A 19,424-nucleotide genomic window follows, 5' to 3' on the forward strand; every position below is an offset into this window, starting at 1 on the left:
TGATTGGTGAAGCCCATAAATTTGCTCTCTTGGCTTCTGGTCCCTCTTCTAATACAATTTTAGAGCGAAGTGAAAACTCATTAAACTAAAAGCTTTTACATAGCCTCTGCCAGCAAGAAAAAAAAAAAAAAAAAAAAAGTCCCAGAAATCCAATCATTATCCTGTGAGTGGTGGGAGCACAAAGAGTAACTGCTATACGAAACGCATCCTAATGCTCCCACATTCAATGCTGGCAGGAATATGTGGCTGGAACATCTGGCACTACAGTGGGTTAAATAATTTAAATTCCAATTAAAGATTTTTATGAAGATATCAGTAAATGTCTACCAAAACTGCATTCAATGCCAGAGATTATTGTTAATTATATAGCGAAGTAATATACCAAAATGCTGTACTATAGGAAAACACGTCATAACAAATAGTTCATCACATACAAATCTGAATTTACAGAAACAAAAGGCAAGGATGGGCCACTGATTTAAATGCCTACAAGTAGCATTCCTACCATAAATTGCAAAGGAAAAAATAAGGCCAGGAAAATTGAGTTCCTTTCTCGTCCATTAGTGGATTGTCATTCTATTTCCAGAGACAGATTTTTCTCCTGCCTTGAACTCAGCACAGCATCTTCTTAACAATGATTCGAAATTTTAATAGTTATCTCAGTTTTTCCTACAATTAAAATGTAATACTGAATGTCTCACACACCAAATATATGAAGAAGTCCACTAAACAGTAGTTGCTAGTCAGTCAATAACAAATAGATAAGCCCTTTCAGGAAATACCCGATTCCAAGCTTCTTCCTCATAACCACCTTACCAACACATCATACACAAATCTGAGGACACTTGAAGTGATAACTACTCTACTAGTAAGTTAATCTCCCAACAGAAGATATGTCACCGTTCAATTTATAGAAACTCCTGTTGCACTATTATCTGGTCTTCCCAAAAAAAATAAAAAATAAAAAAAAATACAATTTTAAAAAAGAGGAAAATAAATAATAATAATAAAAAAAAAAAAACACACCACAGCAAGATTTCACTTTGATTCACACTAAAGGTAAGTAAGCAATACCCCCCCCCATATCAATGTGCCACCACCCACACATGGGCTGAATTTTAGGTACTTATAACAAGAGCGGAGAACTTCCTAGGTTTCACAGAAAACACTCTGTTTGTTGTTTTTTTTTTACTAAAAAAGCAGGTAGTTTTTGCAAAAATATTCACTTTAAAAGTAATGCTACACCCTTTTGGGTTAAAGAGTATTTTCCATAGCAAATGGTTATTGTTGGGCCCCCCCCCCAAAGAAAAATGGAGCACTACTTTAGGGTAATGGAGTCAGCATGGCTATTAGTACAATCCGTGATCTGAAAACATTTGAAGTTTTAGTAGGGCAAAATGTCATCTTTAGTAATTACTGTAGTTATCAATTTCTATAGCACCATCATATTCTGCAACACTTTACGATGTGTAAACAGGACATAAGTAGTGCATTGTATAATAATGTGGACATACAAAGAACGGGGAAGGCTCTGCTTAAATAAACTTGCAATATAGAAATTAAATTGTATCAAATTAGCAGTTAGAGTGAAAAACTAGCTATGGTCAATGATATATAACCCAGAAACTTCTGCACACAATAAAAAACAGCTAAAATAAAACTGAAAATCAAGCATGAAACAAAAATTTCCAATTTCACAACCATACAACATTTGGGGAAATAGGTGTTCTCGATTAACAACCAGAAACCATTAATACAAAGGCTCAGTTTATTATTACACTGGAAATGTAAAAAAAACCCATAACATATAAAACACTTTAGGATATAGCAATACATCAGTTCATTGCTGTCATATTCATCATGTGGAGAGAATAAATCTTTACTTAAATTATGGATTTGGCTACAGAAGGTCGTATATGGAATACCCCTCAGTCATCCTAACAATGCTACTCTGAATATCACTTCTATGAGCCTCAGTATGGCTGCAGACGAAAGACAATTAAACCAACAACACTAACTCAGACTGTCCTGTTACAGATGTATCACTATCACCTAAAAATTAATCCATTAAGCCTTTCAATATGGCATTTGTACTAAAGCCAGGTAGTCTATGTTTGTCAACCCGAGTTTCTCATTTGCGATTCAGTTCCAGTTTATCAATACAAGTATGCCTACTAAAAGAAATTCTTCATCTGAATAGCGACAGTATATATGTACAGTCTATTTATATGGTTTAATAAAAGCATTTATACAGACAGGTATCCGTGTACAACACATTTAAGTTAAGTGTTTGGTCACTGATGGACAAACTAGAACATTTCTGAAGACAATCAGTCATATACAAAACTGTCAAGCCCCAAAAAGTTAAGCCTTAACTGGAGCGCTTTCCTGCCAGTGATTGGTTGCTTCAGCCCCCAAAACTGGCTTGGATCTGGGCTACAGAGTAGTGTGCTGCAGCCTCTCCTAAGCAAACAAGTGCATATTAAAAGTAGTCATAGAGTACCGTGATATGCATTCTTCATTGTGGTTTACATAATACATGTTGTGATTTGAGATTGTTATACAGAGATATTTTTGTTTATGATAACATTTACTAGCGGATACAGTTTAATCTTTTTACTGTGTTTTTTGATACAGGGAATTCATGGAGACCTTAACATGTTGATTATTGTCCCTGGAGTGAATTGTAGCTCCACATTTATATACAGATTGAACTGGGTCAACATTCTGTAAACTACATATTGTGTTATCAGTTACATATACACACACATAAGCCTTTTAGACAGACAGGAAATCATTGCTTTTATTATTAGTCTATGCTGAAATTGTATGTCTGAGAATGAGGTCTGGACAGTGTTTAAAATGTGTAAATTAAGTTTACCATACTTGTTTAACTACAAAAGACATCATTGCTTGGCAATAAGAGTGGACGAGAAGTCGAAGAGGTCTTTGTTAATTTTTCGCACCATGTTTAGCTCTTCCTCCAGCTCTGAAGTGCGAGAACGGAGCTGTTCTACAAGGCCAGACAGGTTCTAGGAGAAAGAGATCAAATCAGCCTTGGCACTATCTGTAATATGCACAACATAGGATAAAAAGTGCATGAACCATTATGTGATCCTACTACAAAAGTGAACACTCACCTTGCCCTCACTTTCATCCAGTAGGCTATGCAGCTGCTCAGCCCTCTGCATGTATGTGTCCTCAAATCCCTATAGTTATTGGCATGACAAAGTTACAGAGGGGAGAGAGAAGAAAAAAAAAAAAAAAAAAAAAAAAAAAAAAAACTTGTCAGTCTTCACCAATCCCTTTTTCATCGGAACGCAAACACACATGTTCTAAAACTTAGCACTTTCCTTAAGATATCGGTATAAACAACGCACCATGAGAATGCCTTACAAACAAGGTAATTAACCATCTAGCAACTTGGTGAAACTCCACCACCTTCACTGTACACTCACCTGCTGTTGCCTCCCAAGCCGTAAGATAACTCCATTGCTCTCTGGGCCCTCACAACCCTCTGCTCCCTGCAGGTGTTTGCTGAAGCGAGGCAGGGGGAAATTTGGCTTACTATCTGCTCTCAGCATGTTGGCTGGGGCAGATATTATGAAGGCATTGGTTACAGGCCCTGGGGAAGAAATAAAAAAAATAAAAATAAATAAATAGGGAGCATTGGTAAAGTACTTTTGTACTATGGGGTGACGTGGGTAGTGAGTGGCTAAATCCATCCCACATTCCTGCTGTGTCAGTAACCAACAAGAGCCATTTGGTACAAAAATGTTTTATTGAATTGGGGGGGGGGGGGGAAAAAGGACCAATATATCATTCACATGTTTCACTGAACTATAGGAAGGGAGTTGAATCCTCAAATCCAATCAGTACTACATAAGCTTGTGGTTAAAAATATACATTTTTACAGTACCTCTATGGGAGACCGTTCGTAGACACTGCTTGCTTTGGATGTCCCACACACAGACCGTTTCATCATGGGAACCTGATACTAGCATGCTTCCATCCAGTGACACGGAGAGACAGGTAACCTGGTTTCTAACACAACAGACAGATTGAAGAATTGCACAACACCTAGCAAAAAACCCCAAAAGTTCTGTAAACCCCACCAGACAGTCAAAGGTCAGCTGCCTACCTGTGTCCTTTAAACACTTTCTCCTGCTCTTGATTGAACATCCTGTCTCTCTGAACTGGCTGCAGAAGAACACACACACAAAAAATAATGAAATAAAAAAAAACTTCCTGAGACACCACCATACAAATATCTTTAGCAAGAACACTTACCGTAGAACACAGGTCCACCTGGAATATCGATCCATCACTTCCTCCACAAAATATATGATATTCAGCTGGATCAAGGGCCACTGACATGATACGAACATCAAAGACGACAGAAAGCAGGAGGTCCCCTGAAGAAAGGTCCCAAAGCTTAAAATTTTAAAGGGAACAAAATTAAATGATTATTTCCGTAAATTGAGAAATAAAACAACTATTATTAAAACTAGACGTGTACCTTGACAGTCTGGTCAAGCGAGGAAGTGACAGCTCGAGACTGCGGACCACCAATGCCACACTGAACATCTGTGATAGGGAGACTGTGATGAGACCACCTGTGGCGAGGCTCAGGCCCTCGAGAACCATCCACGTGCAACACACTAAAGAGAATCAACCCGTTGCGTTAGTGAAACATATATAAACCCCTGCATATGCCCAGATGTCCAAAGCTGATGACCAATCAACATTTACAGAATACCTCTATGCCTTACAATTCTACAGACACTTGCATTCATCAAGGTGGATGATGTAAATAAGTAAAATTTTTGTTTTAGTAAAATTTTGCATAATACACAGATTTTCAATATCATTTTAGGATGCTTGCAAAGAGTCTTACTATAAATATTTACAAAATACCACCAACACACCAAGTTTGCTGCAGTTTTAGTTCCAAATCAGGTGAGTGTTGTCCATGGACATGTATTATATGCAGTATTTTACAATGCATCTTTATCATTTATATACATCAATGAATTTTGTAAATAGCATCAGGATAGTACTGTTTTTTTTGCCACAGCTCCTAAACGCGACACATTTATGTATTATAAATATCCAAAGCCGTACCTACATCGACGTGTAGGCAGTTATAGCTATACAAACATTATCCCCATTTTCCTTAAAAAATAAATAAAAAAGCACATAATTAATTAATACTATAATATGCATTGATGTTTGAGGCAGTCGATTGTGATGTTTTTTTTGCCTGTGGGACATAAAATGACAATGTGCCATATTACATGTCAAAAGCCAATCAAGTTTTCAACAAATGGAATAAGTAAATAAACAAGAAGGGTACTGTCAACCATTATGCTTAACTATAGTAATTTAACAGAATAAACGCCGACGCAGCCCCACTACGAATTCTGAGTTGCAGAAGGAAGTCACCTATAGACACTCCACACTAGAACCACGCTGTCCTTCGCTCCAGAGATGAAATGGCTGCTGTCATCAGTGAAGGTCAAGCAAGTTACATCCTGGTAGTGACTGTTCAAGATAGCAAGAAGGCGTCCAGTACATATCTAGAACAATATGGGTAATGCATACTTAATTATCAGAATATAGCATTGGGAACACTTCTGCCTGTCACAACAAAGAGATGGACTTAGACTTAAGCAGCTGATGCGACAAAGTGCCAGAAAAAGCAAGCAGGATGCTGTGTTGTGTTGCGTAGCGAGAACCATGAGTGCCAGGAAGAGGAAGATGGTTATGCCACTCTACAGATCTCTGGTCAGGTCTCAGCTAGAGTACTGTGTACAGTTCTAGAGACCCACATGCAAATCACTTACCATTTTGTAGCTCTCCTGAACTCTGTCCAATGTGTCAATATTGGAGAGAGTTCAGAAGGACTACAAAAATGGTAAGTGATTTGCAGGATAAGCATTTATCAGGAACGACTAAGAAATTTAATATAACGTATACCTTGGAGAAAAGAAACAAGAAGCTTATTTTAAAGGAGGAGTAATGTTAGAACACGAGGTCAATAGTCTAAAACAAGAGTGTCAGAGGCTTAGAAGTAAGGCAAGAAAGTTCTACTTTACTGAGAGAGTAGTATATAAATAGAAAAGTCTCTATCGCAAAAGAAGTGGTGGAGACTAAACATGCATGGAGTAGACAGAGGACCCATATGGGTTTGAAAACCTTACATAAAAAAAAAAAAAAAAAAAAAAAAATAAAAAATGGTTACCTGTTGTCAAATTCAATGTATCTGCTCTATCAAAACTAACCCTAATATCTCACATTATTACACCGCTTGAAAAAAGTAGCTTGTGGGTATAAAGTTAAAGAGAATGAACAGCTTGAAACATTGCCATAAATACTGTTTAAACGCCAATTATGACACATAAAACCTGTGTGCTAAATTACTAAAAAGGTCACATTGAAGCACAAGGCATAGCATAGGGCACATATCTGTATTCTTATTGATGCTACCCTCTATCGACACACACACTCTTACCTCCCACAGGTAGATACTATCTGCAATTCCAGCCACAAGATACAGTCCGTTGGGAGCAGCAGCCAGGCATGTTATTGGCCCAGGGCACACAATCTTCTGCTGTAGCTGATCCTAGAGGGGGACAAAAAGAAAGGAATATTGGTGAAGGGACCTAGAGGGAAGAAAAAAGTTATAACTTGTTTTACAGGGCGTGAAATAAGTCATGTAAACTAACCAAGACGGGTAGAAAGTTTGTACAATACATTAGTACATTTTTAAGAAGTCAAGAGGGTGACAGCTCCAACGTTATCACTAAAAGAGGGAGACTAAATATACGGAGAAAAGAGTATTGATTCCTAATGATTTAGGCAGGACACAGGAGCTATACTCTCTGATTTAGAGTAGAAGAAGTCAGGAACTTAGTAGCGGTTTTAATAGCCATAGTTTGTAAACTATGTATACACAATACAGGCGTACACATGGTACTAACCTGACCGGGATAGAATTGTATTACTCACACACATTTACAATTTCATCATGTGGTTTTATTACTTTGTACACCGCGTCCCATATTCAAAAACACAGATTAAATAAAAGGACCCTTTAAAGAAAAGAGGGGTTGGGGCTACAGGGAGGACCATTGCTTCAGGCCATTTACCTGATATTACAGTAACCAACAAGAATAAGCACATGCATTTAGTGCTATTGGACACAGTGAAACTAGAATCCTCCACCTGGTTATCCAAAACGTCCATTATACTACCAATTCGCTGGTTAAAAATACAAATGTCTTTTAATTATTTTAATTCACACACAATGTGAATATCAGGGGTATTCATGAAGCTGTATTCTGGTGATAGGAAAAAAAGCATAATGGCCTCATTTTGTTGGTTCCTATAGCCATTAAATCACTAATATTTGCCTCGTACAGTAGTATAAAACATGATCCCAAAGCAACAAGCTGCGGAAGGGGGGTGAAATAACTAAAACAAAAAAAAGCTGCCGAAATGAATACGAGAAACGCTCACCTTCCTCTGCAACTCCCAAACATTGATGTAGTTTTTGCCAAGCTGACCTCCTAAGAGATATTGACCCCCAAGAACCGCTAGTCCTCTGGGGGTGCTATTTCCCCCCCGGTAACTGAGTAACACCGAACCAGTCAAAGGCTCCCAAACCGAACAATTAGCCACCTGCCCGGCAGCATCTGTGCTCAACACAAGCTCCATGGGCGCCGCCATCTTTACGAAGGTGGAGAGTCACGTGGTACACTGTAGGCGGTGTCCCAGAGGCCAGTACACATATCTTGCTTTCGCCTGCCGATTGTCTGTCTTTAGTTTCGAATGTTCTGGTGAATAGTTTACAGAATATAAAACATAAAATACAACCTACGGACTGTAAGAGGGTCTATGATTAATATTACTTTGCATTAAGCATAAAGTATATATGGTATGGAAAATGCTTAAACTTAAGAACAAATAATTAAATAAAGTACAAATCGAATAATTTAAAAACAACAAAACATTTCAAGTATGTTGAAAATTAGTAATTACATTGGGGTCCAAATACTAGCGCCTTTATGTTGGAGTGGATATTTGTTGTCCCTAAATATTAGGTGTTATGTATAATGCCGACAACCCAGGCCTACTTTCCTCATGGTCATGTTAGGTTAACAACCAGTTCTTTTACAGGCAGAACTGGTTCCTTTAATTGACAACCTTGCACGTTGCCCTCCAGTGCCCCTAGCGTCAGGGGTAAGCACGACCGGGGTCTGTGGCGGACAATTTAATGATGCCCACCTCTTTGATGCTGGAACCCGCACAGTGCACCTACTGCTATTCGACCCCAGAATTTAGCCCCCAAGGCATGTTTATTATGCCTTGATTATCCACCGCTGACAAGGGTAGCAATTGGAGGACATCAGTATTTTTTTAATGCACCTTACTAGACATTCAGATGCCAGCAGCCAATAGAGATTTGTAATATCACTGGACTTAAATGGCCTAAATAAAAAAAAGCATTGTATAAATTCACACAGTATTTTATTTTTCATTATAAAAGGGGCATTCAGTTCAGGGATCGGTGAAGAAAAATGTGTCCACTTTTAGAAATTCTGAGTTTCCCATACCAGCACCACCGGGTATATGCCAATATAACCATGCACTAACTTTGAGAGTGCCCATTCACATACTTTCCCAGTTGAACCCCTTAACACTAATGGATGTAGTACGGTACTATGTCACAAAATTCAAGAAGTTAACACTCAGCTAGCTGGGGCCAAATGTTGACACCAAGATCAGCGCCAAAATTCAGGGGATTTAAATACTCGAACTTCCGTTCAGCTCAGACCCAGGTTAGGTTTTTCTGCTGCTGACCACACTTTTCAGTGAGGTCAGGAGAACCGGGCCACAGAGTTGTTCTTCCTAAACACAGTAAGATCAGATACATGGAGGTCGCTGCAAGCACCGAACCAGGCTGTCTGAGCAGCTGGAAGTTGACCCCGAGACTCTTGAAGTATTAATGTAGCAATGGGGCCACTTGGCTTTACCTGACCCCCAGGCCAGAGGAGGCAGTCCTCCCGTGATGGTAATAAACGTGTGCATACTTGAGAACTTTATAAAAGAAATGCTTCAAATATTAAAATATTAAATAAAACACTTTGAAAACATACACTTTTATAGCGCATCAAAAAACTGTAAGTTGTCCCTGCTGTTCTGTGGGCCCTGGGGCAGATGCCTATACCAGGCGCACTGCATCAATTCTGCACCAATATGTTGCAAGCATTCTGCTTCACGCATCTAGTTCCATGTTAGTAACAAATGATTTTTGCCCTTGCATGGTTCCAGTTACTTTGTTCCCTCGAAGCAAATTCCTTATACCTGTTTAATTATTTTTTGCTGACTTTGCTTGTCTTTTTGTTCCTGCCAGCCCTGACCTTTGCAAACTTTTGCTCACTATTACTGGGCCACTCTGGGCATCCTGAGCTGTAAAGGTTTAAACACAATTTTGACAAACAATGCACTCATCTGGCACTATTCATGCTTGTTCTACACACCAAAAAAATAGAAACATAGAAAGCGAAAGCAGATAAAAACCATTCAGCCTATCTAGCCTGCCCAATCTCTGAATACTTCCATAAGTCCTTGGCCCTCCAATTGAGATCTCACCAGTGCTCTGTACAACGGCATCTTGCTCTGTAAAAGACCTGAGCACTTCCCTCCTTCTACTTCTAATACCTCATCCTTTACAACCAAGTATTCTGCTAGCATTTCCTGGTTCTCAATTTCATCGTCTACCTACCTTTAAGTCTTCTGAAATAATTGCCCCTAAATCCCTTTCCTCACATGTTGAGGTTAGGACAGTATAATTTTCTATATTATAAAAAAATATAAAAAATATGAAAGATAATGGATTCAAGTACAGATCCCTGAGGTAGCCCACTAGTACCAAGACCTTGCTCTGAATATACTCCATTGACTACAACCCTCTGTTGTCTGTCACTCAGCAGTAGTCTTCTATGTCGGACAGCATCAAAAGCCTTACTGAAATCTAGCTACGCAATGTCTACTGCACCACCTTGATCAATCATTTTAATCACCCCATCAAAAAAAATCAATAAGATTAGTTTGGCATGATCTTCCAGAAGTAAACCCATGTTGATTTTGGTCTTGAAATCGATGTGATTTTCAACAATCCAATCCTTTAATATAGTTTCCATTTATTTCCCCACTACTGATGTAAGGCTTACATGCAGCAGGTACCTTCTGTCCTTGTTTTAGGGGGCAAAATATATGTTTTTCCCTATTATCCGTACAAACCAAGCCTCCAGATCCACCCACCTGGCTACTAACTAAAAAACCTTCCCTTTCTATACTGTCTAGCCCATTCCTAATTTAAAATCTCCTCCAGCCGTCTAGCCATCCTCTCCCCAAGCACTACCTGCTGACTGACAATTCAGCACTACAGAAATCTTAAATCAATCGTGGGAATGGCTTACTCAAGATAAAGTTTTTAAACATTTAAGTAAACTTAAAGCAGACAAAGCTCCAGGGCCAGATGGGATACAACCAAGGATACTACGGGAAGTTAGTCAAAAAATAGCCAGACCACTGTTTTGGATTTTCAAAGATTCTTTCCAGTCGGGAATGGTACCAAAGGATTGGCGGGAAGCTGACGTGGTTCTTATTTTTAAAAAAGCATCCAAATCTGAGCTTGGGAACTACAGACCTCAAAGCTTAACATCTGTGGTGGGGAAATTGTTTGAGAGTTTATTAAGAGATGACATACAGGAATATATTGTGAACAATAATATCATCAGTAGGAGTCAGCATGGTTTTGTGAAGAACAGATCATGTCAGACCAATTTAATTGCATTTTATGATGTTGTGTGTAAATCTATAGATCAGGGTGTTACTGTAGATGTTGTCTATTTAGAATTTGCAAAAGCACTTGACACTGTTCCACACCAGCGGTTATTGTATAAGCTAGGACAAACAGGTCTTGGAGAAAATGCCTGTGTTTGGATTAGAAAGTGGCTTAGTGACAGGGTGCAAAGAGTTGTTGTTACTAGTAAAGTCTCAAGCTGGACAACTGTGGTAAGTGGGGTACCTCAGGGTTCTGTCTTGGGTCCAGTTCTCTTTAACTTATTTATTAATGATCTTGAAATAGATATTGGAAGTCCCTTGTCTATATTTGCTGATGACACAAAATTAGGTAAAGTTATAAAGTCTGATCAGGATATAGCGTCTCTTCAAAATTTTATTGAAAAGGATTAGTGGCACTAAATTGTGGCTTCAGGCATCTCGTGTATGATGATTTTTTTTAGTGTACTGATGTACTCCCAATCCCATCACATAAGATACTTTCCTATATTATCTGGTGAGCACTGATGTCATCTTTATCCAGTACACATGGATGCCAAAGAGTTAAGATTCTGTCTATTTTAATCGTCAGCACTAGGCTAATGATGCTCTCAATCTGCCCAACAGATTCTAAGTATTTTTTTTATCTCATGGACAAAATGTGAGAAATAGTGTATATTTCATACAATCACTTCATAAACACATACCAAATACACTGCATATATATAGTTTGAAGAAACTATGCTTATAAAATATTTTTTTACCATTTGCCAATTTAAAAAAAAGTCCCCGGATTTCATTTTAAAAATCTGGTCACCTTACGTCAAGGAATACTGGCTAAAGGCAGTAGGTGGCACTGTGAAACCACAAAAGAAAGAAAAGCAAAACTCAGGCTAGTTACACCTAGCCCGCCACTTTCTTTTCTCCATTCACTAGTTAGAAAGTAGTAAGGCTGTTCAATTTTCCCACGATCAGCATTCTACTGAGGGGCTTGGACGTGATGTGATAATTAATACAAAAACACAACTAAAATATACTATAGAAAGCAATAACAAAGGGATGGTAAACATAGGGTTTCCTTGAAATCTTACGTCAAACTGCATGGTTATAGTATTTCCTAACAAAGCTTGTTAAAATTATTTTTATTCTTGCCTTCGGTATTGAGCTGCGGATAAACTCACATGGAGAGGTGAGCTGGCACCTTCTAGCCTGGAGGGCAGTTAAAGAAAAGTACCCCCTGTCCCTGGTCTCCCCAGTAACCAATATAATTAACTAGCACACCCACTCACTCTCAAGCTAACATGCACAAACAACTCACACTAACGCACAATAACGCTAACACACACTTGCATGTGCTCATTCTGTAGCTCTTCACTCCATCACCATTTACTGCTGGTTTATATAAAGTTGCATTACATTACCCTACTGTGTTCCTGCCTCCACTTCTGTTTAACCCCTTAAGGACCGGGCTCGTTTTTTCTTTTTGTACCCTGTGGGACCGAGGCTGTTTTAATACTTTTGTGGTGCTTGTGTTCAGCTGTAATTTTCTCCTCACCCATTTAGTGTACCCACATAAGTTATATATTGTTTTTTTCAGGACAAGATGGGCTTTCTTCAGATACCATTATTTTGATCGTATCATCTTATTTATTTGAAAAATCTTTTACTCACCTAAAAAAGCAAGTAAAAAAACTAGCTAAATAGATTCTACTACTTGTCCTGAGTTTAGAAATACCCAATGTTTTTATGTTTTTTTGCTGTTTTTTGTAAGTTATAGGGCAATAAGTACAAGCAGCGTTTTATGATTTCCAAATCTTTTTTAACAAATCTGGTCAGTCTGCCTCCATCTCCTCTTTGGAACATCTTTGAAGCCGGTTAACTCAATTTAACCCTGTCAAACCATATATTTTTGAAAACTAGACACCCCAGGGTATTCCAAATGCTGTTATTGTAACCCTTTCCATGCACCAATTATACAACTACACTTTGTCAAACTTTGTAATAGTAATTTTTTTATGGTATATGTCACTGTCAAACAACACCCCAATGTGTGTTCAGGAACATCTCCTGAGTGCAGTGATACCCGACATGCATGGGTTTGTCGTGTTGTTTGAGATTTAAAATGCCACATTTGGGAAGTGCGCTTTTTTTCTCCATTTTGGTCAGTCTGTACCTATGCCCTATCTTTGAGCTCGGCCACTCCAATTTACCCCATCAGCCATTTTTTTTATATTAGACACCCCTTGGGTATTTGAAATGCTTTTATTTTAACTCTTTGTTGATATTTTTGAGAAATGTTAGCACTTGCTCAAAATAATAAACTTTATTTTTTTATCTTATTGCTGATGGCGAAGATCACCGGCAGCTGCTGCTGTGACCGCTCTCCGGAGCGGTCACAGCCCATCCAGAGGTAAGTGTTTGGTGTCGCTGGATGCCTCCTGATCGAGGCATTCCAGCGACACCATTTAAACGCTTTTAAAACGGGCGTCCGCCGCCATACAATGTATAGCGGCTGTTGACGCCCCGGGGAGGGGCCAGACATGGCCCCCGATGCCGATCTCGGCCTTGCTGAATGCCTCGACATCGAGGCATTACAGTAACGCCGTTTAAGCGAAGAAAGTGATCGTTGATCACTTTCTAAGCTTATTTAATTTTTTGACGGTTCAGGACCGTCAAAGGTCGTTAAGCGCCCGTTTTTCCATGACGGTCCTGAACCGGCAAAGGTCGTTAAGGGGTTAAGAGGTCACAAACAGAGCCCCTGCTCACAGGCGCTCACACTAACCAAACACTGTTAAAAAGAACTAATGTGTGCAATTGAAGACTATAAGACATTGTAACTCGGAGAGAATATTTTTTAGTGTTTATGCACATCTGGAGGTCAGATAACAAGGATCATGACCATATCTGGAAACTCTCTGAGTTTGACCCAAATTCTTTGGGTGAACCTATGCTTTCCAGGGTCTTCAGGTCACTGTCCTCTTTCTCTAGGGCAGAGGAGCAGCGTTTAGCCGTGCCCACTCTCCTCCTAATTTCCTCTCAGTCTCAACACATTAAATGGTCCTTGGGAATAGCCCGTCTGCCAATCTTGTGGCCAGCCACATCCCTTGAGCAGGCAGTCCTGCCTTTGGATGTAACGCTGTCCCTTTACTTAAAAAATAATTAATCAATGTCTTTCATCTCCATTTTATTTACTGTACTTTGTTAAATCCTTTAGACATACCGGTCTAGAAAATGTCCAACTGGTATATAATAGCTAAACCCTGTAGCCCTGCCACCAAAGCAGCCTGGAAGACTGAGGCTTTTTAAGCATTTGTGACTCTCGAGGGCAGGTGGCGCTGTTTCCCACACCTGTCTGGAACAATTCTGGAATTCTTCTAATTGCAGTTTTCAACCAGTTGCCTGAATTTCCTAGGTATGACCACTACTTAAACCTGGTTTCAAGTAACACTAAACAATCTGCATCAAGGGGTTACAGAATGGCGTTTTATTTATGATATGGGAGAAAGTCATGATCTAAAGTTATCTGCTTTCTCGTTCTATAGTGATTTTGCATTGTTATTATCCCACTAGGGAAATTCTATAGGAAAAGTGAGAATTATAGAATTATATGACACTATTACTGACATTATTTTCTGCTATTATTCATGATGTATTAAGAAATATATTTTCTAATTTCCAGTTATGCATAGTGGTGGGGCAGCTGGAATAGCACAGATCTCATGTAGTACCTACTGTACCCATGTAGGCAGCATATCGCAGGCTACCCTCTGCCCATCTCTTGGTGTTGTCTTATACCTGTGTCTAGTCTTCCATATCAGCACACATTTAGTTATATGAACAAAAAAGAAACCATATAATCAGGGATGGACTGGGGATTAAAATTGTAATACTCAAATAATTTACCTCAGTAGCAAAGCTGTCTCCCATGGTACAAGGCTGAGCCTAGGCCCACTGCCTGGGTGCAAAATTCACCATGTAACATGTCACTTGTTTCCCAGAGTGCCAGCTTTGTCCCCAAACAGCTTGTCAGTGCCATTTTGGGCCCAAACAGGTCATCAGTGATATCTTTGCCCCCCAAACAACATTACACAAATGTGACAGAAAATTATGCCCTTTACTACATCTATACAGAGGTTTATTTTGAGGAAAGAAGATAAATAAATCACAAGGAAATTCATAATAATTAGAACAACATTGTTAAAAAAAAATAACAGTAAAACAAATTTCCCCAAACCCTTTGATTTATTCACATTTTAAAACTGAGGGTGGTACAACATACCACAACTTCGATCACCTCATATCATTATATAGTGATCCAGACATTGAGGGGGGTAAAATGTATTTATTATCATTAAAGCAAGATAGACACAGACCTTGGAACGGCATATCTCCCATCACTATATACTGTGTCAGACATTGACGGTGATACACCCTAACTCCCATCCCCATATACTGAGCCAGACACTGACTGTGGTACAGCAAAACTCCCAATATCACATCAGTATATTAATATCAATATGCTGGGCCATTGGTTCAAACTTTCCTAGTTTTTACCCCAAGTAGCTGTATTGTGTCCAATAATGATACATTATTAAGGGCCATCTTAAGTATATAAAATGACCAGCTAGAAGAAACTAGGTTGGCCCTAACAAAATGAAAGTATCGATCCACCCTGCATGGTATCAATGCTTCATTCTGGTAGTGGTATAATGGTGTGAGGGACATTTTCTTGGCACACTTTGGGCCCCTTAGTACCAATTGAGCATTGGTTAAATGTGACAGAGTATTGTTGCTGACCATGTCCATCACTTTATAAGACAATCCTGATTATAAGATGACCACAATTTGAATATTAATTTAGAAAAAAAGAAAACGCCTGAATATAGTATTTACCAATCTGCCCCCTGATATGCCTTAAACCCCCCCTATATGCCCCCTCCCCCCCAGACTTACCGATGCATCCCTAGACTTGTCCCCCGTGTTCCAGACAAGTGGGGACAGCTGGTGGATGTCTGCTCCACTGCTACCTGGGACTTCTGCCGGCTTCTATAACTTAGCACCAGAAGGTCACGCCGGTGCCCCGGTGGAAGTGTCGGGTAGCAGCAGTGGAGGTTGTCTTCACAGACATTCACCGACTGCCAGAGAGCAGGATCCAGGTCTCCTGCAGCGCTGCGGGGAATCATCTGCTGCCGCTGTTTGGCACTTCTGCCAGGGCTTCTATGGTGGAGCACCATATGGTCATGTCACGCCGGCAACCCGGCAGAAATGCCGGCAGAAGCGGAGGTTGTCTGCACACATCGTGCAGACGTCCACCGACTGCCAGAGAGGAGGATCCATGTTCCCTGCAGTGCAGCAGGGGATCTGGATCTTAGTCTTGTAATCAGACCTCTATTTGAGCCCAGATTATAAAATGACCTCTAATGTAAGACGATGGGTATTTTTCAGAGCATTTGCTTTGAGAAAAACCTCTTCTTATAATCAAGCAAATATGGTATTTATGTTTTTTCCCAATAAATAATTTTCATTATTTTAATGTATTATTTATACTAAACGTTAGACTATACATCTAAAATGTGTACCATGTTGGTACCGATTAGTTGTTTGGATATAAAGATGGCACTGTTTACGTGTGTGGATGTAAATATGGCACTGATAAGTTTTTTGTAGACAACAATGGTACTGGCAAGTGGCAAGCTGTTTGGGAATGTAACAGAAAGTAACCGTCAACAACATCTAATTTAGTTGACTTTAGTAATTACCTAATAATCATAACAATAAAATGAAATCTTAAATTTACATTCAAGATTTCATTCAATACTTTTTTACTCTTTTGTCAAATTGCTTGAGAAAAAAGTATTGAATAAAATCTTAAATTTACATTCAATACTTTTTTCTCAAGCAATTTGACAAGTCAACATTTCCCCTATTCCTTCAATTTTCTTTTGTCAACCAAAGGGAGAGGGATGCTGCCTGTCTCTGTACACACAATAATGTTATGCTGCATTAAATTGTTCATCGCACATGTATTAACAAAGCATAAGCCTTCTTTGCAATAGTTGAGACATTTTCCAACTGTCCTGCTTTTTTTGTTGTCCTCTATCAGCATACCTGGGAACTTTTAGCCTCTGGCTACCCGGAGCTTTCCCTTGCGGAACGTGGCCAGCACTGCCCACTGATGATGGTGGGAGGTCCCTCTTACGTCAGGGGAGTTCCCTCTGACCTCAGGGGCGTTCCTGCTGACGTCCGCTGGAAACACCTCTAATTGAAGGAAAAATGGGCGGGGAGCGGGGTGTATCAAGACCCCGCTCCCCAACCCGGAAGATTCGGGTCTTGACCCGGAGATGCGTTGCCTCACCCGGCAATCTCCGGGTCAAACCCAGAGAGTTCCCAGGTATGCCTATCAGCACCATACCATCACACATCTGCGACCTGAATCAATTTTGACATGAACTGTCAATCTTTTGTAAAACAAAGCAAAAAACTCTTGCAAGTGACAAGAAATACACATTTACGCATTTGAGTTAAAAACAAAAGCTGCTGAGCTGATGCCATGTGTTTCTAATGTGGATTGGTTTGATAATTGTCACATTTGAGCTAAATTAGATACAGCATTAATATTTCAGAGAGATTATATTTTATTGTATTGTTAATATTTTTTCAGTAATATATTTATAGTAATATATTTGTTGTTAATTAAATTTACCAAAAAAATTGTGTTAACTTTTTTGCAGTTTGTTGTATTTGGTTAGTAAGTTAAACATGTTTTAAAAGTTCCTGCTCATTGAGAAACAATAAAAATAGATGTCTAACATGAATAGAAGTATACAATTTTTATGTAGCCAGTGCATAAATACTGCAAATGCAATGCACTCGTCAAAGTGTCCCTGAATGGCAGTTAGGAAATGTGGTCACCCTAGTTCAAACCTCATCACAAACCTTTTCAGGGCTCATTCACATGATCTTTGAAGCCATTAATTCTCCTTTTTATGGCCCAAGTAAAAAATTCATCTAAGATATCAAATAACAAAAAAACAGATTGAAAAATTGCTGCTCTGCAGAAGGGTGTATGTATGCTCCTGGTCCCACTGTTGGAAGATGGTTTGCCCTCTCCATTATTATGAATGATGTTAATAGATTTGAATGTCCTGTCTTCAATGTTCACTGTCAGCAAGAGAATGGAATATAAAGCTGGACCAACTCTTCCCTTTGATCACTTCTTGGTGGATGGAAGTCCATATTTCTGTTATGGTTTTTTTAAGAGCCGACCACTTTTGTGAGTGACTTATACTACACATTAATGCACCATGGGGTGGGGGGTTGTCTGACATTAAACTAAAACAATGGCTGTCACTCCCTGGTTGCATATCCTAGCTGTCTGCCAGAGATAATCCCCTCAGCCAGTGATGGGATGATATACTGCTGGGGGTAGACACAGAAGTCTTTACAAAGCCGGGGCCCATAGTCGGTAGGGTTACGTCACAGTTAACACATGTTAAAACATACTGGTACTTAAGGAGAAGAAGGCCCTGCTCTTGCGAGCTTATACTCTCTCACTATGACAGTTCTTATGTCGTTTGCCATTATTGTAGCTTTTGTTTTGCCATCTTAAATAGTCACCCAAACTCTCATCCTACCTAAATTATACTGTAGGTAATCTGGAGATAATAGCCCAGGAAAGAATGAGCCACAGGCTGCAAAGTCACATGTCTGTATAGTAAATAGTGTTCTGGGAAGGTGTCATTATTTTATTTACTGTAGGTTTATAGAAGTGGCATACACATACACAGTGACAGTTTCTATCAATTACTGCATACAACTGGGCAACAGCCACATGACATGAGGTTTTTTTTTAACCATATTTCACCAGCTGTTATGAAAGTAATATTTTTCACTACTGCCATCTCCTGTCTCTATAATTGGGTTTTCATTTTCTAAACAGATCTGTACCTATACAAATAGTAGTTTTTATTGTATCACAGATTTACCAGTCCAGAAACAGTTAGTTGTAAAAAGCAGCCCTGGTGGGACACTGTTACTAGATCCTGCAAAACCCAACGGTCATAGGACAGATGTTTGCAAATAGATCTGTACAAAAAGCTTCCCCATCACAAATGATTTTATGAAATTCAGCTACGAATTGTTAGCATATTTTCAAAAAGTTGTTTTTTTGAACAGGGATGTGCCTATAGATAGTGGCGCCTGGGTGAAATACCGATATTTCTTCGGCAGTCGTAAATTACACATAGAGAAATAATTACACACAAACACGCTCTACGCTCTACACCATTTACTAACACATATTCATTGTAATACCATACACTTAGGCATACATACAAATGCTGACTCGTTCATCTTAGGTCCAACACTGACACAATAACTGTATCCTGACATAATATAGGGAATTATTGGCCCTTACTGGAACAGTCTGTTTTTTCAGGGAGGTAAAAAATCAGTGGAGGTTTGCAACACAGACCTCCATTAACCTCTTTGTGACAATGGCTGATTTTATTTTTTGTACCCTTTATGGCAATGGCTGTTTTAACATTTCTGCTGTGCTTGTGTTTAGCTGTAAT

The 19,424-nt window shown here is 39.2% G+C and overlaps 1 protein-coding gene across 1 annotated transcript; it reads right to left on the minus strand.

The window, feature by feature from the left end:
- Positions 1–2,906: 2,906 nt before the first annotated feature.
- LOC149289471 (WD repeat-containing protein 18-like) lies at positions 2,907–7,731 on the minus strand. Its single transcript, XM_089490630.1, has 10 exons — positions 7,522–7,731; positions 6,515–6,625; positions 5,446–5,579; positions 4,520–4,661; positions 4,291–4,434; positions 4,142–4,200; positions 3,920–4,044; positions 3,459–3,625; positions 3,141–3,209; positions 2,907–3,032 (listed from the first exon to the last, which is right to left on the minus strand). Exons 1-10 carry the CDS (start codon positions 7,729–7,731, stop codon positions 2,907–2,909), a joined length of 1,287 nt encoding a protein of 428 aa, XP_089346756.1.
- Between the last annotated feature and the right edge of the window lie 11,693 nt (positions 7,732–19,424).

The sequence above is a fragment of the Sceloporus occidentalis genome, unplaced genomic scaffold, assembly GCF_023333645.1.
Source record: "Sceloporus occidentalis isolate IW3139 unplaced genomic scaffold, rSceOcc1.0.p SCAF_45, whole genome shotgun sequence".
Classification (NCBI taxonomy): domain Eukaryota; kingdom Metazoa; phylum Chordata; class Lepidosauria; order Squamata; family Phrynosomatidae; genus Sceloporus; species Sceloporus occidentalis.